The sequence below is a fragment of the Melopsittacus undulatus genome, chromosome 4 (genome assembly GCF_012275295.1).
Source record: "Melopsittacus undulatus isolate bMelUnd1 chromosome 4, bMelUnd1.mat.Z, whole genome shotgun sequence".
Taxonomy (NCBI): Eukaryota; Metazoa; Chordata; class Aves; order Psittaciformes; family Psittaculidae; genus Melopsittacus; species Melopsittacus undulatus.
This window is the reverse complement of record NC_047530.1, coordinates 29,575,872-29,597,342: the sequence shown is the minus strand read 5'-3', so window position 1 is coordinate 29,597,342 and position 21,471 is coordinate 29,575,872. Positions and strand designations below refer to the sequence as shown.

The 21,471-nt window shown below is 42.2% G+C and overlaps 1 protein-coding gene across 2 annotated transcripts in view; it reads right to left on the bottom strand.

Annotated features, from left to right (window-relative positions):
* Positions 1 to 11,353: 11,353 nt before the first annotated feature.
* TTC7B (tetratricopeptide repeat domain 7B) overlaps positions 11,354 to 21,471 on the bottom strand; it is a 139,073-nt gene continuing 128,955 nt past the window's right edge. For both annotated transcript variants that reach the window (XM_034062043.1, XM_031049398.1), the window contains exon 20: positions 11,354 to 12,352. In XM_034062043.1, the coding sequence (XP_033917934.1) occupies positions 12,131 to 12,352 (222 nt within the window). In that variant the 3' untranslated portion in view covers positions 11,354 to 12,130. The remainder of the gene's footprint in view (positions 12,353 to 21,471) is intronic.

The following is a 21,471-nucleotide window of genomic DNA, read 5'->3' as shown; positions in this document are numbered from 1 at the left end:
GCCCCACAATGGACAAAAGGGAGGCAGTATCAAGAGGTCTCAGAATCAGATACCCAGCTTCAATGAAGAACGGGCTAAGAGGCAGATGCGTCTCTGCTGATCCTGCCTGCAGTCTCTTGAAATGCCTTAAGTCTGTGCATTAGGGCTTCTGCTGATTGTCTGTGAGGCCAAGCAGGAATTGCTCAGCTCCTTCATGCAGACCTTGAATATGGGGGAGTTCGTTGTTCTGTTATTCCTGTCCTTCAGTGATGCAGAGGAGTGTGGCATCAGCAAGTGACAGCATGCAGAGAGGCTGGGTTGTACTCCCAGCAGTGTGCCTGCTAATACCCGTGGGCTTTTGATGATGTGCAGGAGGAATTGTATTTTCCAGACTAGGTTGATGGAAACCATTCCCAGCTTCCCTGCCTGCTTTCCTGCCTGCCTGCCTGCCTTCCTTCATGCCTGCCTACTTCCTTTCCTCTTGGGGAAGGTATATTTTATTTCCTGTCATCACTGGGAATTGACAGGAACAAGTCCCAGGCTGCTACAAAGGACCTGAACATGGGCAAGGCCCATGGGGCTCCCTCATGCACTTCCTTCATGCAATATGGGTTTGACTTTCATCAGCCTTCTGTAGACTTGGGAAGTGAAGCGCAATGCCCTATGACTCCTTGCTAGTCTCTTAGCTGGTCTCAGATATGAGGAGTCCAAGCTTGTATCCCAGGTGGATGCTAATATATTCAGAAGGGCTTGCCCCTTTGGCAGATGTTCTGCATTTCACTACATCAGAGACTCAGCTGTTAGCAGAGAGGGCAACATGCATATTCAGGGCTTCCTTCAATGTCAGCCATCACAGAGAATGTCTGCTGCTTGAAATTCTGAGCGGCTGCTGGTAACACACCTTGGCACACGGCGAGTGTGGGAGATCCCTTGCTGGCCTCTTGACTCTCACTCCATTTATTAGAAGGGCTGACTTCTCTGATCCCTGCTCTGGGAGACTTTTCACTAGTAAGCTAGTGAAATAATGGTGAATTTGCAGTTCACCAGGCTTCTAGTTTGAGCTGAGAAAACAGGAAGTATTTTGCAGGTAAGGGCTTGAGCGCTCTGCTAATAGCTGTGAAATTGGAGTTTGTGCATGTGCAAGAAATAGTTGATATTGGCTTTTATTTTCTCAGGCTTCCCAGCTTGTAATTTCACCTTTACCAAATGCTGGAGGCCTGTGGTGGAGTAAGGAACCTGGAGCATGTAGTCAGTTTATAAATCTAGATGCTGGTGGCATCTCATGGGTGAAGACTTTCTCAGTCTTGCTGGAGGAGATAACTGGAATCATTGCAATGTTGCTCTTTCAGACTGCTCAACACTTCTGAGCACATCAGAAACTACCAGAAGACAGTTCCTGGAACTATCATAATAGGGCATCATAAATTGTTGCTGGAGCTGTTAGCTGAGACCTGGGCAAAAGCTGAGCTTTTTACTGCTGCCTGAGGTTACATTCATTCGTGGGTATTTTATTCCTCAGATCTAGAATGCTGAAGGGCTTTACTGTGTCACACTGGTTTCTTAGGGTGCTGGCTAGTTACTGCACTTCTCAAGATTACCAGGCTTGCTTTTCCAGGCAGAGGTCAGCCAGCTGCCAAGTGCGCCAGCCAAGCCATGCCAGCGAAGAAGAACATAGCTGTGTTTTGTAGAACATCATATAAGTGTGTGTATGTATGGACTGACACCCAGAAGGTCTTTCATAATAGCAGGGTCGGCTCACATTAATCAGGATTCCTGGTGCACTGTCTCACTGCAGGTTCACTATTTGGGACAGTCCTGCTACACAACCCTTTGCAACTCTGATGGTAGATGTGTACAATCTTCAGCCATTGCACCAGTAAAAGGACTGTAAGAGCTTTGTTGCTAAGGGATGGCCTCAGCATGAGTTTTGATTATGAATACTGTGCATCTATCAGACACAGTGATCTGTACAGAGCAATGACAGTCACAAGTAGTCACCAGCTGTGGCTACCAGTGCGTTGCAACTCCAGCAGCTTGTTTGCCTCCAGCTCTGGAGCAGGGAGCTGGCAGTGCTGGGTAAGGTGGTTCAGCTTAGCAGGTACCTCCCTTTGGGGGCACCGGTGAGACCTCAGCCAAGAATTTTCTGTGTTTCCACTCTGGGGTGATGGATAAAGGCTACCTTTTGGTATACCTGGCATTGTCTTGTGAAACCTCTCAAGCAGGTCAGCTTGTGGATTTGAGGACTGAGAATGTCAGTGCCATTTCCACTCCCCACCCACTATTTAGGGTTTAGTTAACAAATCCTCATCTCCCTTGATGGTAAATCTGGAGTTAACACAAGCAACAGTGAGTCATCTAGAAGAACACACCATGAACTCGGACTGAATGTAGGTAACCATTCAGGAGAGCAACCTGCACTTCCAGGGTTCAACAGGCTTAAAGCACGAAAAATTCCAGTGCATCTCCTGGTCAGTACAAAGTTTGTGTGTCACATAAATTGAGCACTGAATATAGGCAGTGGTGCTCAGGTTGGCCCTGTTAGATTTCTGATTCCTATCCCTGAAGCTTCAGCACTGCTTTGCTGTAATGCCCTCAGGCTTTGTGTGCAAATGTGCTCAGACCATAACTAACATGGGACACCAGCACAGTAATAGCAGCTCACAGGCATGGCAGCAGTGACCTTTGTCAGCCCCACTGGAGCCTCTGGCCAGGCTACAACAGCCCAGAAATTACACCTTCCACACAGTTAATAGGATAGTCCAGGTCTTGTCTTGTCTAACTCAGGCTGGGAGTGTTTGGACTCATGGCTCTCACAGCATAGGGAAGGCAATCAGCAGGGTGAGAAGAATTAAGGAGAAAGCATTCCCCTTTTGAAGCTAGCTGTCCTGCAAGGAGGAAGGCAGGGTTCACAAAGGCTACATGGCATACAGAGTGAGGCCCTCACCAGAAGCCTAGCAAGTGAAGCTTGGCAAGTGCACAGTTCCTGACTTGCAGAATACATACACTTTTTTTTTCTTTTTTGTAAGTCAATGACTAAGATTAAACTCTAAAAGTCACAGTCACTGATTGATACTACAGTAAAAGCTGCAAAAGGTTCAGAAGACTTGAATTTTATCAAATGAAGAAAACTGGCAAATTCAGGACCATTCAATATAACTCTGATGCTGGTCAAAGCAAAGCTTAAGAGCCAAGCTGAACCTGCATGCTGCAGCTCTGGCCATAGCACCATACCATGTAATTTTTCCTGCCTCTCTTCTTGCAAGCTATTTATACCACCCCTTCTCCATGTAGGCTGCAGCTGCTGCTGTGCCTGAGCATCTCAGGCCAAGTGAGCTGCTCTCTGGAGGATGCTTTCTTCCAGGAATCAGGGCACAAAAGCCGCTGGAGTATATTGTTCAGCATGTCCCAGTGAAACTAGAAATTCAGGACGGAGAGCAGGATGGAGGCAGCGTTTCTCACTGATCCACGTTGCTCTTTGCACAGGAAGGAGGCTGAAGCATCAGAACATGAGAAGAGTATTGATATACGCCTAGTGGGGAGTAGAATATAAAGGAAGCACAATCTACATCTGCTTTTGAACTGCTTACAAAAAAGCTAACTCACTTCCTGCAAGATGATGGAAAGCCCAGCATTCCTGGAGCATGTGCAGACCTCAGGAGTACTCGTTAGCTGACTAATGGCTGTCCACACTAAATTAGTGGGAATGGACTTGAGCTGACTCTGAATACTTCTGAAAATGTATTATTTTCTCACCTTTGGTTCGAGCCTTTTAACATGTAGCTGCTGGGTGGGTTAAATACATCTGGTGCCTCATTTCCCAGATAGAGTGAGGCTGTCTGGGCAAAGCCCTTTCTTGCCATGTGTTCGCATAGGCACAGCACAAGGTGGTGTCCGTGCTGTTAGACCTCTGGGCATTACAAGAACATGGGCTTGTTGTGCACCAGGTTTATCATCTGGAGAGCACTTCTAGTGTAGGCAAGGCTTTGCACAGGTCTCTTTTCTTTCAAACAAGTGTAAGATCCACCAGTGGCCTTGCTTTCTAAATGGGGATAAGACTGCATCCCAAATACCACAGTGTACCACACCCAGCAAAAATCCTGTTAGAAATATCTGTGAAGCCTGATACTGACAGAACTATCTCATGGGCATTGCTAGACTGCTGGGATTGTCAGTCCGTTGTGTGCCACAGCCTTATGTTAGTTACTATTGGCCTAATTTGGGCCTATGGGAGGAGAATGATTAAAAAACTACAACCCACAATACGCAGCACTGAATGTTTGGTGGTGATAATGGCCAAGAATCACAAAATTAGTCCATTTTGGGGCCAGGAAAGGAAATAGTTGTGCAATAGCATCACTTCCTATTCAAACTCTCCACAAACAAGGAATCAAGGTCCAAGATAAGAATCACAGGGTGAGGCTGATATGTGTGGAGGTATGTTGGCCATAAGAGTTGTTTTGAGTCTTCTCAGTTGTGACCTATATAATCTGTACCTCCTTTTCTCTGTAATTCTAACAAGGCTGGGAGCTATGTGTCTAGGCTACTGTAGGCACCAGCTTACTTATTTTCATTTGCATTTCTAAGCTACAGTGAGCAAAGTCCACATTATTTCTGAACAAGAACATCCACATAAGCATGTAGTATATTTTTATCTGTGTCACAGACTATCAGCATCACATTTGTAATGACTGCATTTTAACTTTCCTGAGCACCATTATTCCCGCCCGGCCTCTATTTTTCAAGCTAAATGTAACAAGAGGCATTGGTAGCATAATACCTCAGGCTACTATTCACAGCAAAGGCATCTCAGCTGGGAACAGAAAGCAAACATGCTCTTTCCTAGTGTGTTTCTTAGGGAAAGTGTGGTCCTCTGCAGCCAAGACAGGGAAACTACCTTGCAAGTACATGTGGGTGGCACCCAGCTGGGAACTGCCAGATCAACTAACTTTCCCCCTGCATCCTACATCAGCCTTTATTTTGATGAAAACAGGGAGGGGAAACAATATAGCAGGGTCTCAATAGGCATAATCCAACCTACCTAATTGCTAGCTAGTTCTTACATCACCTTCCCACTTTTACAGCCTCCCCTGCAGTAAAATAACAAACCCAAAAGTATGAGCACATTGAGCAGCTTTGACTCACCCTGTAGCCTCTCACTTACCAGACATAACAGGAGCAAAGCAAATGTAGGGGGGCACGGTCCCCTGCTCAACAGCAGCTGCTGTTGGTTTGAGTCAGGCATAAGCTGAAGTTGCACCATAACCTGACACGCCATAGCATGTTTTGCATAGGCCTTTCTGTTGCTGAAGCTCAGCCTTGCAGATTCTTCAGGTGAAGCCTCTAACACAGAGGCAATGAAGAACACGCCAGAGTTCTCTGACAGTAGAAGATGGAAACAGCAAAGGTTTGCCTGCATCTGCAGTGGGCCTCTCCAGGGCTTTCCATAAGCCAGAGGAGCTTGTGCCTACTCCCTTTTTTATTTTTAATCTCTGAGATGCTGGTGCTGGCTGACTCAGTGCCCATCACGAAGCAATTGTGTGTTGTGATTTACTGCTTTGTGCAGTGCTGCCACACCATGTAGCTCCTCTCTGGAGAGGCAGCGGTGGTGGGCAGGAGCACCTGCCCTAGAAACCTGGCTTCTTGCAGGCTGGCCACCACTGTGGGGAAGTACCACAGGAGCAGGGCAATATGATCCACGAGGAGGACTTACCCCCAAAGCATACATGTGGGAAGAAGTGATTTTAGCCTGAGAGTGTGCAGGTCCTCCGTCAGTGAAGGCAGTTGCTGGATGCTTCATTGATTGGACCTGCCCTGCAGGTTGCAGGCTTCCCATTCCAGCACCCAGGAGTTTGTTGCCCTAAATATTTGCTTGCAAGATTAAAAATAAGAAAGAAAAAACCCCAAGCCTTCTGAAAAAAAAACCCCAAAAAAACCCAGTCAGAAGATTGTTTTACTCTAGATAAGGAGCTATTTTTGCAAGGCAGTCAAAAGGAAAGCAAGTTGTTATGTTTTATGGCCTCTGTTGCCCCCTCCAGTCCTACATTAGTAGTTGGTGCTGTTTGGAAAACAACAATCCTGGGAAAACCTGCACTAACAGTAACATCTGAGGCTCATTTTTTGATATATATCTGACACGAATTGGAAGCGAAAATTGGGATCAGCATTTCCTTTCCTGGCACTGCCAACTTTGTATTGGAAGACCAAAGCCTGTTTATAGAGGAGACAGCTTAATAGAAGCTGAAGTGAACTCACAGAGGAATTCTGAGTTCTCTCAAAGCTTTCTGCCCTAATTGTAAAATGCACCTATAACCTGGTAAGGTACCTGTATGCGCGTGTGTAGAAAAACATGACACTAAAAAAAAGCGTAAGCATGTTCATTTGTCTTTGGTAGCAAGCCCATGGACACACATGGACAAACATGATGTTTGCTCCTCAGCTGTATCAGTGGGAAGGAGCCCCAGCTTTACTGTCCTTGCAGAGGAGGAGGGGCTCAGCTATAGAAATGAATAGGAAAGCACTGTCACCACACCTTTTCAAAGCCACATCACTGTGGTAATAACCAACAAATACTATAATTATTTTATTTACTTGACATCTGGTTCTTTTTTCAAGCCTGATAGATGGGGGGCCTTCAGTAATTTCACGCTGAGGAGCGGCACTTTGTTGGGGAGGCAATTTTAGAGGCAGAGAGGGAGCCAAGAGCCAGTGCTACTCCAGTGCAGATGGAGGGAGCAGGCTGTAGAGATTTATACCTGGAAGAAGCAGACAAAGGTGACCTCTGTGTTACAGAGATGCCTGTCTCATGTAGAGACAGAAAAGAATTCAGCACACCAGTGACGCAATTGACCCTTTAATGTCCAAAATAGGTTTTTATACTCAGTTCCTCCAGATGTTTTCTAAGTGAAGGCACATTTAGAAAGGCAAAAGAATTCTCCCTCTTACCTTCAGGAGCTTTGCTGTGTATTCCTGCCATGCTTTACAGGCTGCATCCAGATCACATGTCAGATGTACTCTGAAAATGTCCTGCTAAAGATGACAGTGCAGTGTTGTCTAAGCGCTTGTCCGTCCCATGACTGAGTATATAACAGGAGCTTTTTTAAAGGATTTAGAAATTAAAAGGTAGAGTTTTCTGTCTTTGAAATAATAATTAGAGAAACCAGGCACTTGGGCTACAAAAGTGCTTTACACTGGGAACTAGAAAGGCCAGGTGACCAGGGTGACCACAAACCAGCATATCAGAACCATGCATCCCCCAGACTGGAAGAACAAAGTCAGACCAACACCCACCCACCATGCACTCTTCTTCCCAGAAATGTTTGGTGTTGCATTTCTTTCCAGTGCTTGATCTCACTGTCCCACCTCTTCAAGCCACTTGCTGGCTTTGCAAGTATGAGAGACTCCCGTCAAGTTTCATATAATCAGCACTGACAGCCACACAGGACAGAAACTGAATATTCATTATCTATCTTCCTTATTGTCCATGAGTAGGATTCTTACCAGCTAGTTTTTTGTGGTAACATCAGCTGCATGTGGAAATGCAACATATTGCAGCATAGTCCACCAGTGGGAATTGGAAGCTAATTTGGAGATGATGAGGTTAAATAGATGAAGTACTGGAGTAGTGTACTTTGCTGAAAGCATATTTTAGCATACAAGGTTTCTAACTTGATGCCAGAGGACAGAGAGGATGATTGCCAGACTGATAGTTAAGAAAAATGTCATTTTAACTGACAATTGAACAAAGAATTAATGAGGTAAATGTGGAACTCCAGAATGAAGCCTTGGGTGACATGGTTTAGCGCGAGGTGTCCCTGCCCATGGCAGGGGGGCTGGAACCAGATGATCTCAAGATCCTTTCCAACCCTAACTATTCTATATTGTCATTCCCGAGTACAGCAGTCTGTTCAGGAAAAAGTGAGTTTTCAAGGAAAATCACATCATTTTTAAAAATAGCCTTTGATGTTTAAAATGCATATAAGTGACAATAGTTTTCAAAGATACAGTTGGATTAGTTCTGCTTGGATTAGTTCTCTTGTTCCTGTGATTTGCTATCAATCATGAAAGCAAAAAAAGAAAGAATTTGTGGAGTAAAATTGGTTATCTGCACCAAAATTAGACAGGAACTTTAACCAATTACTTGAACGATAAGTTTTCTTGTAAGCACTACAGAGTCAGACCTTTTATCATGTGCAACAGACTGTTGTTACATTGTAGTACGTGCTTAATACACCAAATACTAATTATTTTGAGTAGCACAAGCACACTGCAGAATAAGGGAAGTCTCTAAAACCTGCTATTCCAGAGAAGTGGATCTGGTTGAAAAGCTGAAGCTCTCAAGCTTGTGCAACTTGTCATTACAGCGATACAGTTAGAGTGCTTGGCAATGCAATTTAATAACCATTCTAAACTGGTGCAGTACAGGCTGCTGTGTGGATGAGAAGTCCTGTCTTCTTTTCTGCATGTCAGTGTTTCTACTTGCACAGTAAATCAGATGAAAGAACTACCTGAAGGCATTACTAGGCTTCTACCCAAAACTTAGTAAAACCCTGAGGCAAGGGAGGAAGGGATCAGCCCCTGATTTATCTTACTATTCATCTGAAGAGCTGTTATTTCTGAGTCAGGCTGGTGAAGTAAGAGCACACATAGATCTGTGTATCCACATAGAGATTTGGTTAGCCACAAAGTCGAGAAGCAACCCTCATGCAGATGACACTGACCCACCGGCACCAAGGAGAATCCTTCCCAGGGGCAGGCTCTTCACACTGGTGTTGCTTGCCTCACTCTGGTGACTGAGACACCAGAGTGGTCTAACAGCAGATTGCAAAAGGTAGATCTTTCTGTATATCAGCCAAAATAGATGTACATGTTCTTGGCCTTCTTACTCGATTTAAAAACAAATTCAAAAATATAGCTGTAAAACCTAGTAGCTTTTTTTCTTTGTTGAAAACTATGTTTAAATAAGTGTTGCTGTTTAATTCATATGCTGCAAGGATTCCCCCTTCTGCCTGAAAATTCCTGGATGGCCGCAAGCTAAGTATTGTGGTCAACGATTCAATGTCTGGCTGGAGACCAGTAATGAGTGGTGTCCCTCAGGGATTGGTGTTGGGACCGGTCTTGTTTAACATCTTTGTCGATGACATGGACAGTGGGATTGAGTGTGCTCTCAGCAAGTTCGCCGATGACACCAAGCTGTGTGGTTCGGTTGATACACTGGAGGGAAGGAATGCCATCCAGAGGGACCTTGACACGCTTGTGAGGTGGGCTGATGCCAGCCTCATGAAGTTCAACAAAGCTAAGTGCCAGGTCCTACACCTGGGCACTCAGCACAGGGCAATCCCAGGCACAGCTACAGGTTGGGCAGAGAAGAGATTCAGAGCAGCCCTGCGGAGAAGGACTTGGGGGTGTTGGTCAATGAGAAAATGAACATGAGCCGGCTTCAGTGTGTGCTTGCAGACCAGAAAGCCAACCGTATTCTGGGCTGCATCAAGAGGAGCGTGACCAGCAGGTCAAAGGAGGTGATCCTGCCCCTCTACTCTCCTCTCGTGAGACCTCTCTTGGAGTATTGTGTGTAGTTCTGGTGTCCTCAACATACAAAGCACATGGAACTGTTGGAACAAGTCCAGAGGAGGGCCACGAGGATGATCAGGGGACTGGAGCACCTCCCATATGAAGACAGGCTGAGAAAGTTGGAGCTGTTCAGCCTGGGGAAGAGAAGGCTGCGTGGAGACCTCATAGCAGCCTTCCAGTATCTGATGGGGGCCTACAGGGATGCTGGGGAGGGACTCTTCATTAGGACTACAGTGATAGGACAAGGGGTAACAGGCTAAAGCTTAAACAGGGGAGGTTTAGATTGGATATAAGGAAGAAATTCTTTACTGTTAGGGTGGTGAGGCACTGGAATGGGTTGCCCAGGGAAGTTGTGAATGCTTCATCCCTGGCAGTGTTCAAGGCCAGGTTGGACAAAGCTTTGGGTGATATGGTTTAGTGTGAGGTGCTCTCCTGAGAAAGACCACCACTCTCAGATCTAGGTGCAAACTGCCTTGTAAGAACAGCTTTCATATTATAAAAGGTAAATAAAAATGGTGAAAGTGCATGCCTGGAAAAAGTGTGACAAATTCGTGTAACTGAAGCAGAAGGTCTTGTGGGGAACTGAATTAAACAAATAAAGGATTTGCAGTATCCTGTGGTATACCACGTATCATACAGCTCGTGCTGAAAGTCAGTGGGTGCTGTCCCAGCTGATTTATGACCTAGGACTCAAAAGAGAGAACAGCTGGGGCAGGGGGGGAGAGAGCAAAAACCCCAAGGACAGTAGGAAGAACACATGCAAAACAGGGGCTTTAAAGGGGAAGGAAAACTTCAATGTCTTCACAGAGAGCAAGATGACACAATTTCTATTTGCTTTTAAATAGATTTGAAAACACTACCTATTACACGGGTTTGGTTCATTTTACAGAGGACATACAGTCCAAGCAGTAAGCAGTTACAATTTTAAAGCAGTCTCAGCCTAACAGGCACATGAAATGCCAGTGGGAAAAAGGAAGAGGCAAAACTGTAGAGCTCCCTCAAGTTTATGTCTTCTGTTATTTGAAGATGCTCACTGGAGCACACAGAGCCTATATCTCAGTGAGGATTGTCATGCATTTGAGGTGAGTAAGCTCTCTGTGAGTGACAAAAACATTTGCTGTTACTTTTCTGAATCATCTGTTATCTTGTGCTAAGCACTTTAAAACTGCTTCTTGGGACAAACCAGGCAAATACAAGGAACACCCAGTCTAATGGCAAACCTGGAACTCTTCTCAGGCTCCGTATGAGCCCAGTGTTGTAAATGAGCACACACTAGACTACTGTTGCTCACGCATCCTGAATAGTCATTGCAACGAATCGTTCTTCACCATGCATTCCAGAGTGACTCTGGCAAATATTTGTCTACTAAACATTTGGTCCTATTACTACTGATATGGCAGTAATTTGTTACCAGCCAACTTTTCCTTCAAGGGACATAAAGTGCAGAACATGCTGAGGAAGAAATCCCAAAGAATAGTGTGTAAATATTTAAAACGCTTTTCCTAAGCACACCAAGGTATATGTAAATGACCATGTATTATGTAGAGGCCAAGTAATCTAGCTTCATTTAGAGCTGGAGTGGAAGGAATAAAAAAGGAGAGTTGAAGATTGAAGGAAACCTGAAATCTAAGATAATAATACCATTGGCAAGGAATATAGCAGCTTCTTTCCTTTAGACTAGCCTCAGGCCATTTCATTCTGGTGACAATTATGTTTGAGGCCAGCCAGTCACAGGCCACACATCATAAAAATATGTTCACAAGCAATCTATGTCCCCCTTGGGTTCTTAACCAGAACACAGGAAAGGTTCCATTTAAAAATCATTTTATTATTAACATAGTCTTCCCATTTAGCCAAGTGTGGGTCACGTATAAGGAATGTCGGTAAATATTCCATTTGAGGCTTCTTTTTACATATTTCCATTGATAAATAAACTCTGAATTCACATAAAAAAGTTAAACTTAAATAACTAATATATTTTTTGTAACAGGCATACATTGGTAAAATATAAATATTCTTGTACTCAGCTTTTGCTCTAAATAGTAATAACAATTAGCCACACATCACAGTTATTAACAACTGAAAATGAGAACTCAACTGATTTGCTGGCCTGGACTAAAATAGAGATGGAAACAGAAATTTCATATTTTGACTTTGGGCCAAAAGAGATTGAGAGGCAGGAAGAGAACAGCTTTATTAACAGCCTTGTTAAAAATAGTCTGCTCTGCCACTGAATTTTAACGTATTCTACATTTGGTAGTCGATTCCATTATAACTTTATGTAACACTCAAGTATCACTAACAAAATATGGCACATCATCCATGAACAATATAACAATGTTTTAAAACTACCAGGGCAAAAACAAGCAATATGTGTGATTTGGTTCTGGCTAGTCATTTTGTCCCCTCAGCCTAACGTTTATATATTGCATCACATCACTGTTTTGGCCACTTTCCCGCAAAAGACTGGAGTTTGTTACCTGTAGCTCTAAAGTTTTTCAAACTAACCAGTTACCAGGCAGCTTGATACACTGAGTTTCCTCACCCAGAAGTCAGACCAAAATTGGTTGATCAAGGTGCCCTCTCAAAGGACTCTCGGAATAATCGTAAAAGGGACCACAGGACTGCTAGCTTCAAGCTCTAGTGCTGTCAGGAAGCATTCGGTTGCAGCATCATCATTGCCTTGAGCCTGCAGCACCTCCCCCAGGCCATTCCAGACCTCATGGGCTGTGGAGTTCACCTGGACAGCATCTCTGAGAATCTTCTCTGCCAAGCTATAGCGCCCCAACTGGTGAAGTATCAGAGCCTGCAAGAAAGGAAAGGAAAAATGAGATTGGCTACGAGGAGTTTCCAGAAGCTCAAATGATGTCACAACATAAATAAGTGTAGGTAGTTCTTGGGTTCAAAGTGTTATAGGCTATATAACGATTTTTATGTTTTAGTTTTTTATTAGAAAAATAATCTGAAGCAGGACTGGAGCAGGTTACTGCACACCAAGGAGTCAAGTAGCTTTGCATAGGAAACAAAGACACAGAAATTAAAAAACCTGAGTTGAAAAACAGAAACCCACCCAATCACCAAAAAGCAGTAAGGACTTGAGCTTCCAATGTCAAAAGGCCTACTAAAGTATGTGCCTTGAAGTGTTTGCATCCCGCTGCACATCTCAGCACCCAGCTCATGTCTTACAACATCTGAGATTGTACACACAACATCATCAGCTCTCAGGGACTGCAGTAACAGAAACAACTGGGCAACACCCATAGTATTTGATTCAACCTCCAGAACAGGAAATGTGCTGGGAATAATACTGAACAAGCAGCGTATAAACGTCCAGCAGGCAGATAACTTCCTAAGGAGCTTCCTAGACACAGTTTCTTTGTCTTCCTCTGTGGGATGGGATCCAATTCAACACCACATGATCCAAGAGGATGTCCAAACCCACTAGGATATGGGCTGAATGAGGCAGTGGAAATCTCTATCCTGGCATATTTAGCTATGTGGAATGACCCTGTGAGAAGGCTTTCTTCCAGGATTATAATGATCTTAATGATGTTATGGATTTTTACCTTGCGATTCCATACTGCAAAATGCTTATGTACCACAAATTTTTGTTTTCCCGAGAGTTCTGATTACATGCTTACAGATTCCCTCTCAGCCCCCATTACTTGGACCATTTCTTTCTGTATTTCTGTCCCTCATATCCTTACCAACCTAAGTGCTGAAGCTTAGAAACTAGTGAATTCTATGCAACCCCTGAATTATTCATCACGCGTTTCTGCAATTCTGCCCACCAGGCTGACTTTCAGCATGGACTGACTGCTAACTCCACCCTATAAAGAGAGCAGACCACACTATGAAGAATCATAGAATCATAGAACAGAGTTGTAAGGACCTTACGATCATCTAGTTCCAACCTCCCTGCCATGGGCAGGGACAACTCACACTAAAATATGTCACCCAAGGCTCTATCCAGCCTAGCCTTTAACACTGCCAGGGACGGAGCATTCACAGCTTCCTTGGGCAACCCATTCCAGTACCTCACCACCCTAACAGTAAAGAACTTTGTCCTTATATCCAATCTAATCTTCAACTGTTTAAGTTTTAACCTGTTACCCCTTGTCCTATCACTACAGCCCCTAATGAATAGTCCCTCCCCAGCATCTCTATAGGCCCCCATCAGATACTGGAAGGCTGCTATGAGGTCTCCACGCAGCCTTCTCTTCCCCAGGCTGAACAGCCCCAACTTTCTCAGCCTGTCTTCATATGGGAGGTGCTCCAGTCCCCTGATCATCCTCGTGGCCCTCCTCTGGACTTGTTCCAACAGTTCCATGTGCTTTGTATGTTGAGGACACCAGAACTACACACAATACTCCAAGTGAGGTCTCATGAGAGCAGAGTAGAGGGGCAGGATCACCTCCTTTGACCTGCTGGTCACGCTCCTCTTGATGCAGCCCAGAATACGGTTGGCTTTCTGGTCTGCAAGCACACACTGAAGCCGGCTCATGTTCATTTTCTCATTGACCAACACCCCCAAGTCCTTCTCCGCAGGGCTGCTCTGAATCTCTTCTCTGCCCAACCTGTAGCTGTGCCTGGGATTGCCCTGTGCTGAGTGCCCAGGTGTAGGACCTGGCACTTAGCTTTGTTGAACTTCATGAGGTTGGCATCAGCCCACCTCACAAGCGTGTCAAGGTCCCTCTGGATGGCATTCCTTCCCTCCAGTGTATCAACCGAACCACACAGCTTGGTGTCATCGGCAAACTTGCTGAGGGTGCACTCAATCCCACTGTCTATTTCACAGACGAGATGTTGAACAAGACCGGTCCCAACACCGATCCCTGAGGGACACCACTTGTCACTGGTCTCCAGCTGGACATTGAGCCATTGACCACAACTCTTTGTGTGCGACCATCCAGCCAGTTCTTTATCCAACCAGTGATCCACCTATCAAATTGATGTCTCTCCAATTTAGAGACAAGGATGTCATGTGGGACAGTGTCGAACGCTTTGCACAAGTCCAGGTAGATGACATCAACTGCTCCACCCCTGTCCAACAGTTCCATAGCCTCATCATAGAAGGCCACCAGATTGGTCAGGCAGGATTTCCCCTTGTGAAGCCAAGCAGATGTTCTCACATAAGGGGTTTTCTGGTTCTGGATTTTTCTTGAGCTGTGAAGTGAGTCAGCATTTCCAGAGCAAGTTAACAGTACTTCCAATCCAAAAATCAGGTAGCTTTTAGGGTCACTGATTTCCCTGCAGGAAAGTGATTGTCAGTGACTAGTGGGTATCAGATGTGAAACTAGAAAAAATAAAGCAAAGAAGTTGAATACATAAAGGTGGTGTGGCTGCAGGCACCTAACCTTAGTAAAATTAAAATGTTCTTAATTTTTGAGATAAGATTCTCCAATTAATTTTCAAAAACCTTTTTTTGTTTCTGTGTGCATTTGTATATTTTATACTAATTAAACATGAGTTCTCTGAATATTAGTAGTACTTTTTTTTCCCCCGCAAATATATCAATTTTCCCCTTTTGTTAAAGATACAAGCTGTTCTTTTCAACTTTATAGAGGAGATAACCAAATTTTGCAGACATAAGCTTGTTGATGGAAACAGACACACGTTATGTCACATCTGCCCTATTCTGTAGAGAAAAAAGGGCAGCTGAGATTTTCCAGGTGATAGCACTAGAGCAAATACCAGCTGTTTGTTTGCTGTTACATTTTTTTAAGAATATAAGCCATTTAGCACTAGTGAAGGAACCAGTCTCGCATGAGCAATCAGGTCCCATCATGTACCCTCAGTCTCTCAAAAGTCAAGTCTTTCACTGGTGTCTCAGTCTTGGATGGTATGAAGACTCCTGCCTTGGGTAGAGGCACTAGCCCAACCAGCTTTGCTTCCCAAGAACCAGTGGAGAGAAAACAGGACTTATTTCATGCAGAGCATCAAAAGGACAGTGATATTTGACCACTTTAGCTGTGGGCTATGCTCAAACAAGCAATCTAGAGAAAGAAGCCACAATACCCTCTGATTGATTAACTCTCTCAAAATCATGGTCAGATGTCACGTATTTTGAGTGTCTAGTTTGTAATTCCCTTCTTGGAAGACATCACTAAAATTCTGAGACATAGAACATTTAAAATTATTTTCAGTCCTTGCCTGACTTTGCTCTATTAAGCATTACACTACAGATCATAGGTAGAAGGAGCAGGCATGCCTATTGAACAGCAACATCCTTCAGTGTCATCACACCATCACCCATTCAAGAAAGTTGACCTCTGGTTTACCAGCTGTCAGCATATACTTGATCTCTGTACTGGACCCTTTGGGAAAAAAAACAACACCCCCCTCCCCCCCCCAACCATTAAAAACCAAAACATAAAAGAAAAAATCCCTACATTCCACCCCCTTCCCAAACAAAACTCCTCTAAGATTTCCCAGAAATCAATACCGATTATCCTAGTCCTTCACTGCGTATTTTCCTTTGCTTCCTAACTGGAAATAAAATCTCAAAGCTACCAGTTCTGGTGTTTACCTATGTAGCAGCAGATGCACAGACAACATTTATCTGCAGAATAATGTTAGGTCTCTCGCTTTGTGGCTGGATATGGGCTTGAACAACACATCAACTCTGCAGAAACACAGAGGGGTACCTAAGTGACATATGGCTCACACCTTCAGACGTGCCAGGTTAATTTAAATTAAAGGGAATGCCTTTTTTTCATATCCTCCTTATAAACAGGCAACCAAACTTTAAAAGCAAAAAAAAATTAATCAATTGAATCAATTAGGAAAACTGCTTTTTTATCATTTGAGTAAACAATAAGAAATATTAGTAGGAAAATACCCATTCTACAAAAGATGATGGAAAGAGTAAGTTCCTAAGGAATCACACAAATCTAAGGCAATCTATTTGTTCTTTGCACGTTTTTAAAATGCCACAGTACTTGGCAAACATGTTTAAGACAATTGTTGGCATCCTGCTAGGATAATCTCCACTAGTTCTTTCACATGAAGACCAACAAATTCATGTCATTTGCTTCTAACAGTTATAAAAAGCCTCTAAGGTGAGTTGGCCTCTTCATTTTGCAGCCCAGTACAAGTTTCGCTTGTTACTTTACCATGTGTTTGGTTTGCTGAGAATTTTGGGGTTCTTTGGGGGTTGTTTTAGGTTTGGGGGTTTTTTTTGTCAAAGCACTGATTTCCCCTAAATATGTTATGATTTCCAGCTTTAATCTGATCAGGATGTCTTTACGTTGTAATCTCCTCAGCAAATCTTACTTTTCTTTTGGCCAGTTCTACATTGTAGAGGTTGATTTTGTAACTCAAAAAGCTCTAATAGAAAGCTCTAATCAGAAGTGGCACAGGCAGAAAGTTAAGAGAATCTCTGAAGAGACTTTTCTGTGTCATCATCACAAGAAGTGAAAGCAGTGCTTCATCTCTCCGACTCACTGATATTTATACCAGTCACTTTGCATAATCAACAGTACTCATAGATTTGTGGAGTTCAGACGCTGTCTGCTCAAGGAAAGGTCAACACGCCATTCCTTTTACAGTGCCCAGGCCATCATCGGGGCTCAGCAGCAAGTAATAGGGCGTTTTCAATTTCAACAGCCTACAGAGGCTGGCTTTCTGAAAAAAAGAGTACTCCTATGTGCTGCCTGTGACAGGGAGGTTCTGTAGTCACTGCAAGCAAGGTTCTACATAAGTTTCACATCAGAACAGAACAAAACCCTCTAGGAATTAATAAAAAGAGGGGGAAAGTGCTTCCAGCTTTCTTCTGTACCACAGGTTATTTTCAAGGTCTTGATGATTCTTTCCTCATTCAGTCAGGAGTCACGTGTCTCCCTGCAGTTGGGCAGTGATTTTTACATGTTTCCTTGCTCAATCATCACCCTTACACTCCATTTTATATTGCCCCACATACAAACTGCTATTCTTTGCTTATTTTGCCAAAGCATCTGCCCAAGGATTATTTTTATAATGCCAAGCCAAGCAGGGCCCAACCCCTGACTGAAGGCCCTTGGCACTGTTGTCAAAACAGAAGTAATTTGTTATTTATTACTCGATATCTCCTAGGTACCTACACAAATACAGCCCAGAAAAAACAGCTATTGAGTCTGAACAGACAGATATATCTTACTGTACCATCCAAAGCATTTGGTTGAATAACCTTCATTTATACTTAGCTTGCATGAGTTAAGGAATAGGGAATATATCTTCTGTATTTTGGATACTGTCTTGGGACTAATCATGTTTACTGTTTGAATTAATAACACATCACAAGAATGATGAGAGTAATAATAGAATTGGAAAACAAAAAGAGGATACAATATAGAAAGCAACAGGCTGATCATGAGACCTAGGAAAACAGAAATATGGCAGAAGTCAGCAAAGCAAGGTGGAAAATACCACAATGGTGACACAGTTCTGCAGCACAGTAGAAACCTGGCAACCAAGCAGCCTGGGACAAAGACTTGGGTGTATGAGGCTGCCACGGGATGACAGTGTGAAAAGGTGCCAATGTGAAAGACTAGAAGTCAAGTGACATAAGAAGTTTCCAACAGGGAGGAAGACAACAGAGACTTCAGCAGCTGTGCTGTACACAGCTACAGCAGGGTCTCCTCTGGCACCTTGTGTAGTCTCCTCTATTCAACACAGGTCATTCAAACTGGAACAGAATATTATTGAGATAAAACCCTAATTTACAACAGGAGACTAACAGACTTAGTTTGTTGAATCTAGCAAATCGGAAACTGAGAGGAGATGAAGTTACTTGCTGTAAAAACAGTAGAGAGAACAGAATAGAGAAAACCTATTTTAGTTAGAGAATAATGTTGGCACAAGAATACATGCGTATAAATTGGCTGTAAGTTTACAAAAAAAAAAAAGGTGAAAGCATTCCTGGCAATTGGAGAAGAGAGATTTTGGCACAGCCTAGCAGGGTGCAAAACAGTGTTAAGACTAAGTCCTACAGGAAAAGCTTGAATGCTTTGATGGTTATGAGGAGAAGATTTGTCTAAAGGGTCCAGGGAGCTTCCACTACTCCTGTTCCAATACCAGGTTCTCCCTCAACTGCATTGAGAGTGATATTTTCATGCCCATATAATATTACTACTTGATGCTTCTGTTGCAAGAACAACTTTCTTCTGATTCCTTGGGTTACAGTAAAAAAACAGGTGCAGAGAAATGTCCAACTAATGAATAAAAAGATTAAAAAGCAAAATTATGGTAGATATCCAGCTTATTTCTGAAAGAAGAAAACTAGCATAACAAGAAATCTTCAAATCTATAAGGCCTTTTTTAAAAAAGCAAAAAAGCCAAATCCCTCACCATATTCAAAGTCTTTTGGGCACAAAAAGATGCATAATGGAATTTTTAAATGCATTAAGATATCATATTTAATCAGAATTCACTTCAAGAGGACCTAAATCCTTACTCCACCTAGGTAACTTTCAATATGCCTAGATAAACAAGATATCTTTAAAATCTGATCTATGGTGATGGCACAATAAAACCAGTAATTACAATTAATACCCTCTTCAATAAGCCAGAATTATATTTTGCTATGTATTGGATATGTCAAAATTATATTTCGGCATAGTTATTTTTCCCTTCTATGTGTTATTTTTCATTAGCTACAGGTAAGCATTTTTAAAAAGGAAAACATTCAAATTAATCCTAATTTCCAAATGCAGCTTTACATAGTCTCCAATAACCCTCAGTTACCAAATGCTTCATTACTTATTAATAAAATCTCTCAGAATCTGAACATGATACAGTAAGCAATTGTATAAAGCCATAAATGCTTAAATGAGCATGCAGCAGAGCCTTCACTGAAGTCTTTTCTGCAACAGGATTTCCCTCTTTTCAAATTAACTTGTCATAATTATTAACCAAAAAGTCAATGGAAAACACACATCTGGAAAAACAAACATGGGACAGAAATGGAAAACTACTTAACTAATTTCTGATTTTGAAAGCATGATAAAACCTCACCATTTAGAGGAGTCCAATAAGGTCATTTTTTTTTTAGTTGCTTTCAGACAAATGAGAAGTTAACATTCAAATTTTTTTCCAGGGAATGAACGTTAAAAAAATTAAAGCCACAACTGTCACCCAATTGTATGTCTCACCAACCCAGAGATTTATTGTGTTGCAATAACTGCCAAAATAAAGAGGTAACACTACAAAGACCCCCATAGTTCCTTCAGTGTGACTAAAGTTTCCGCTCATGAGGTGGTTTTCTTAAGGTTTAACTACCTGAATATTCTCCAACCCCTCCTAAAAAATAAACAGTTCTCAATCTCAACAGAAGCACCACTTGAGATTTTTACCTTTATTCATTTGATTTCAAGCGGAACAATTTAATTTTTTCTAAGAAATATATATATTATAGGCTGGAGATACTCTCAAAACCAATGCAATGAGTACAATTGATTTCAAAGTGGAAAAAATATAATAGGAACTTGAACCATGAGTGCACTTGTACTTTTACTTTCTTCAGAGGATGCTGAGCTCTCAGCACTGAACTCTCATAACTCTGCAGAGAAGTAAACTGGCAACTGGGAGAAGAGGATAGTATGAGAAGTAGGAATGTGGCGGACCTAACATGCAAAAAGTGTCAGAGACGCTCACCATGTTAAAAAATTGCAGCCTGTTGATCTGCAAAAGAATCAACAATGGAGATTTGATATTTGAGACTGAGATACTAATATTAATTTTTTCCTAGTAGGTCTACTACATGACTGGTAGAGCTTCTGAATTTGTATAATGCAGATCTTTTTTAGCTAAAAAATATAGCAGAGCTAAAAGTTTCCCTTGCAAAAACAAGAGCTATAAGAAAACATTATATGCATATGAAAATGAAAAATGGACTGATCTTGTTTTTAATGATGAAAGCAGGGAGACAGAACAACAATAGAAACACTACTTACCTGGTTCGCTGATGATCTGCTCAAGCCAAATAAGCTAGCAGCTGCAAATGTATAACTGTATATAGAGCTATACGGTTGTGGAAAATACTGGGATTTTTTAAGTTACAGGAAAAAGGCCTAAAGAACTCACTACCTCCAACTCCCCAGTAATTTCCCTAGTTCCTATTTAATTTTTTTTAAACAAGTCCCAATCTGCCTAAAAGAGAATCAACTTTTAACTGTGGTATGCAGAAAGATGTGATAGAACATCCCATCTTATCTAAAAAACTTGAAAATCAAGGATTATGACCATAACCAGTTATGAAACTTAATATGCAATGTATGCATTGCAAATCCATAGGCACTGTAATTTTAGCATCTCAAAACTGCCCCTTGTTACATGCTGCTTTTTCAGCCTATTTTGCATGTGTTAAGGTGGTTGCTATTTTCAAACAAATCTATCAAACTTGAAGGTTTACCAGAGACATGACACTGTTATGCTATAATAATGAAACAGAAGTGCTAGAAAGGCAAATAAGAATTTATCATGACATATGGAAAAATAAGTAAAATTCTGCAGCTGATACTTCCCATCCTCTGTGATAAAAATACATATTTTAAATGTATTCTATAATCAATATTTTACACTTACGTAAAGTGAAGTAGCACAGTATTTATATACTATGCTCTCCTATTTTTGTTTTAGCTGATGAATTTGTGTTGAAACATGTCCCTCTAATGGAAGTATGACTTTGCACAATAAATCATTTATTAACTCCTTCTTTCAAAGGCATATATACCAAGAACAGTTGCATGTTTAGTCACTGTAGGTAACTATTCTTTGCAAGTGAGAAAATATTGTGACATACTGCATCAGTTTAAAATAAGCCATTCCATCAAAGAAAAAAAAGAATAAACATAATTCTATGCCTGTAACTACAGACACAGATGCATTTTAATGCAAGGATTTTGAAGGGTGTTCATATTATAAGGTTTAAAACCAACTGGATTGACT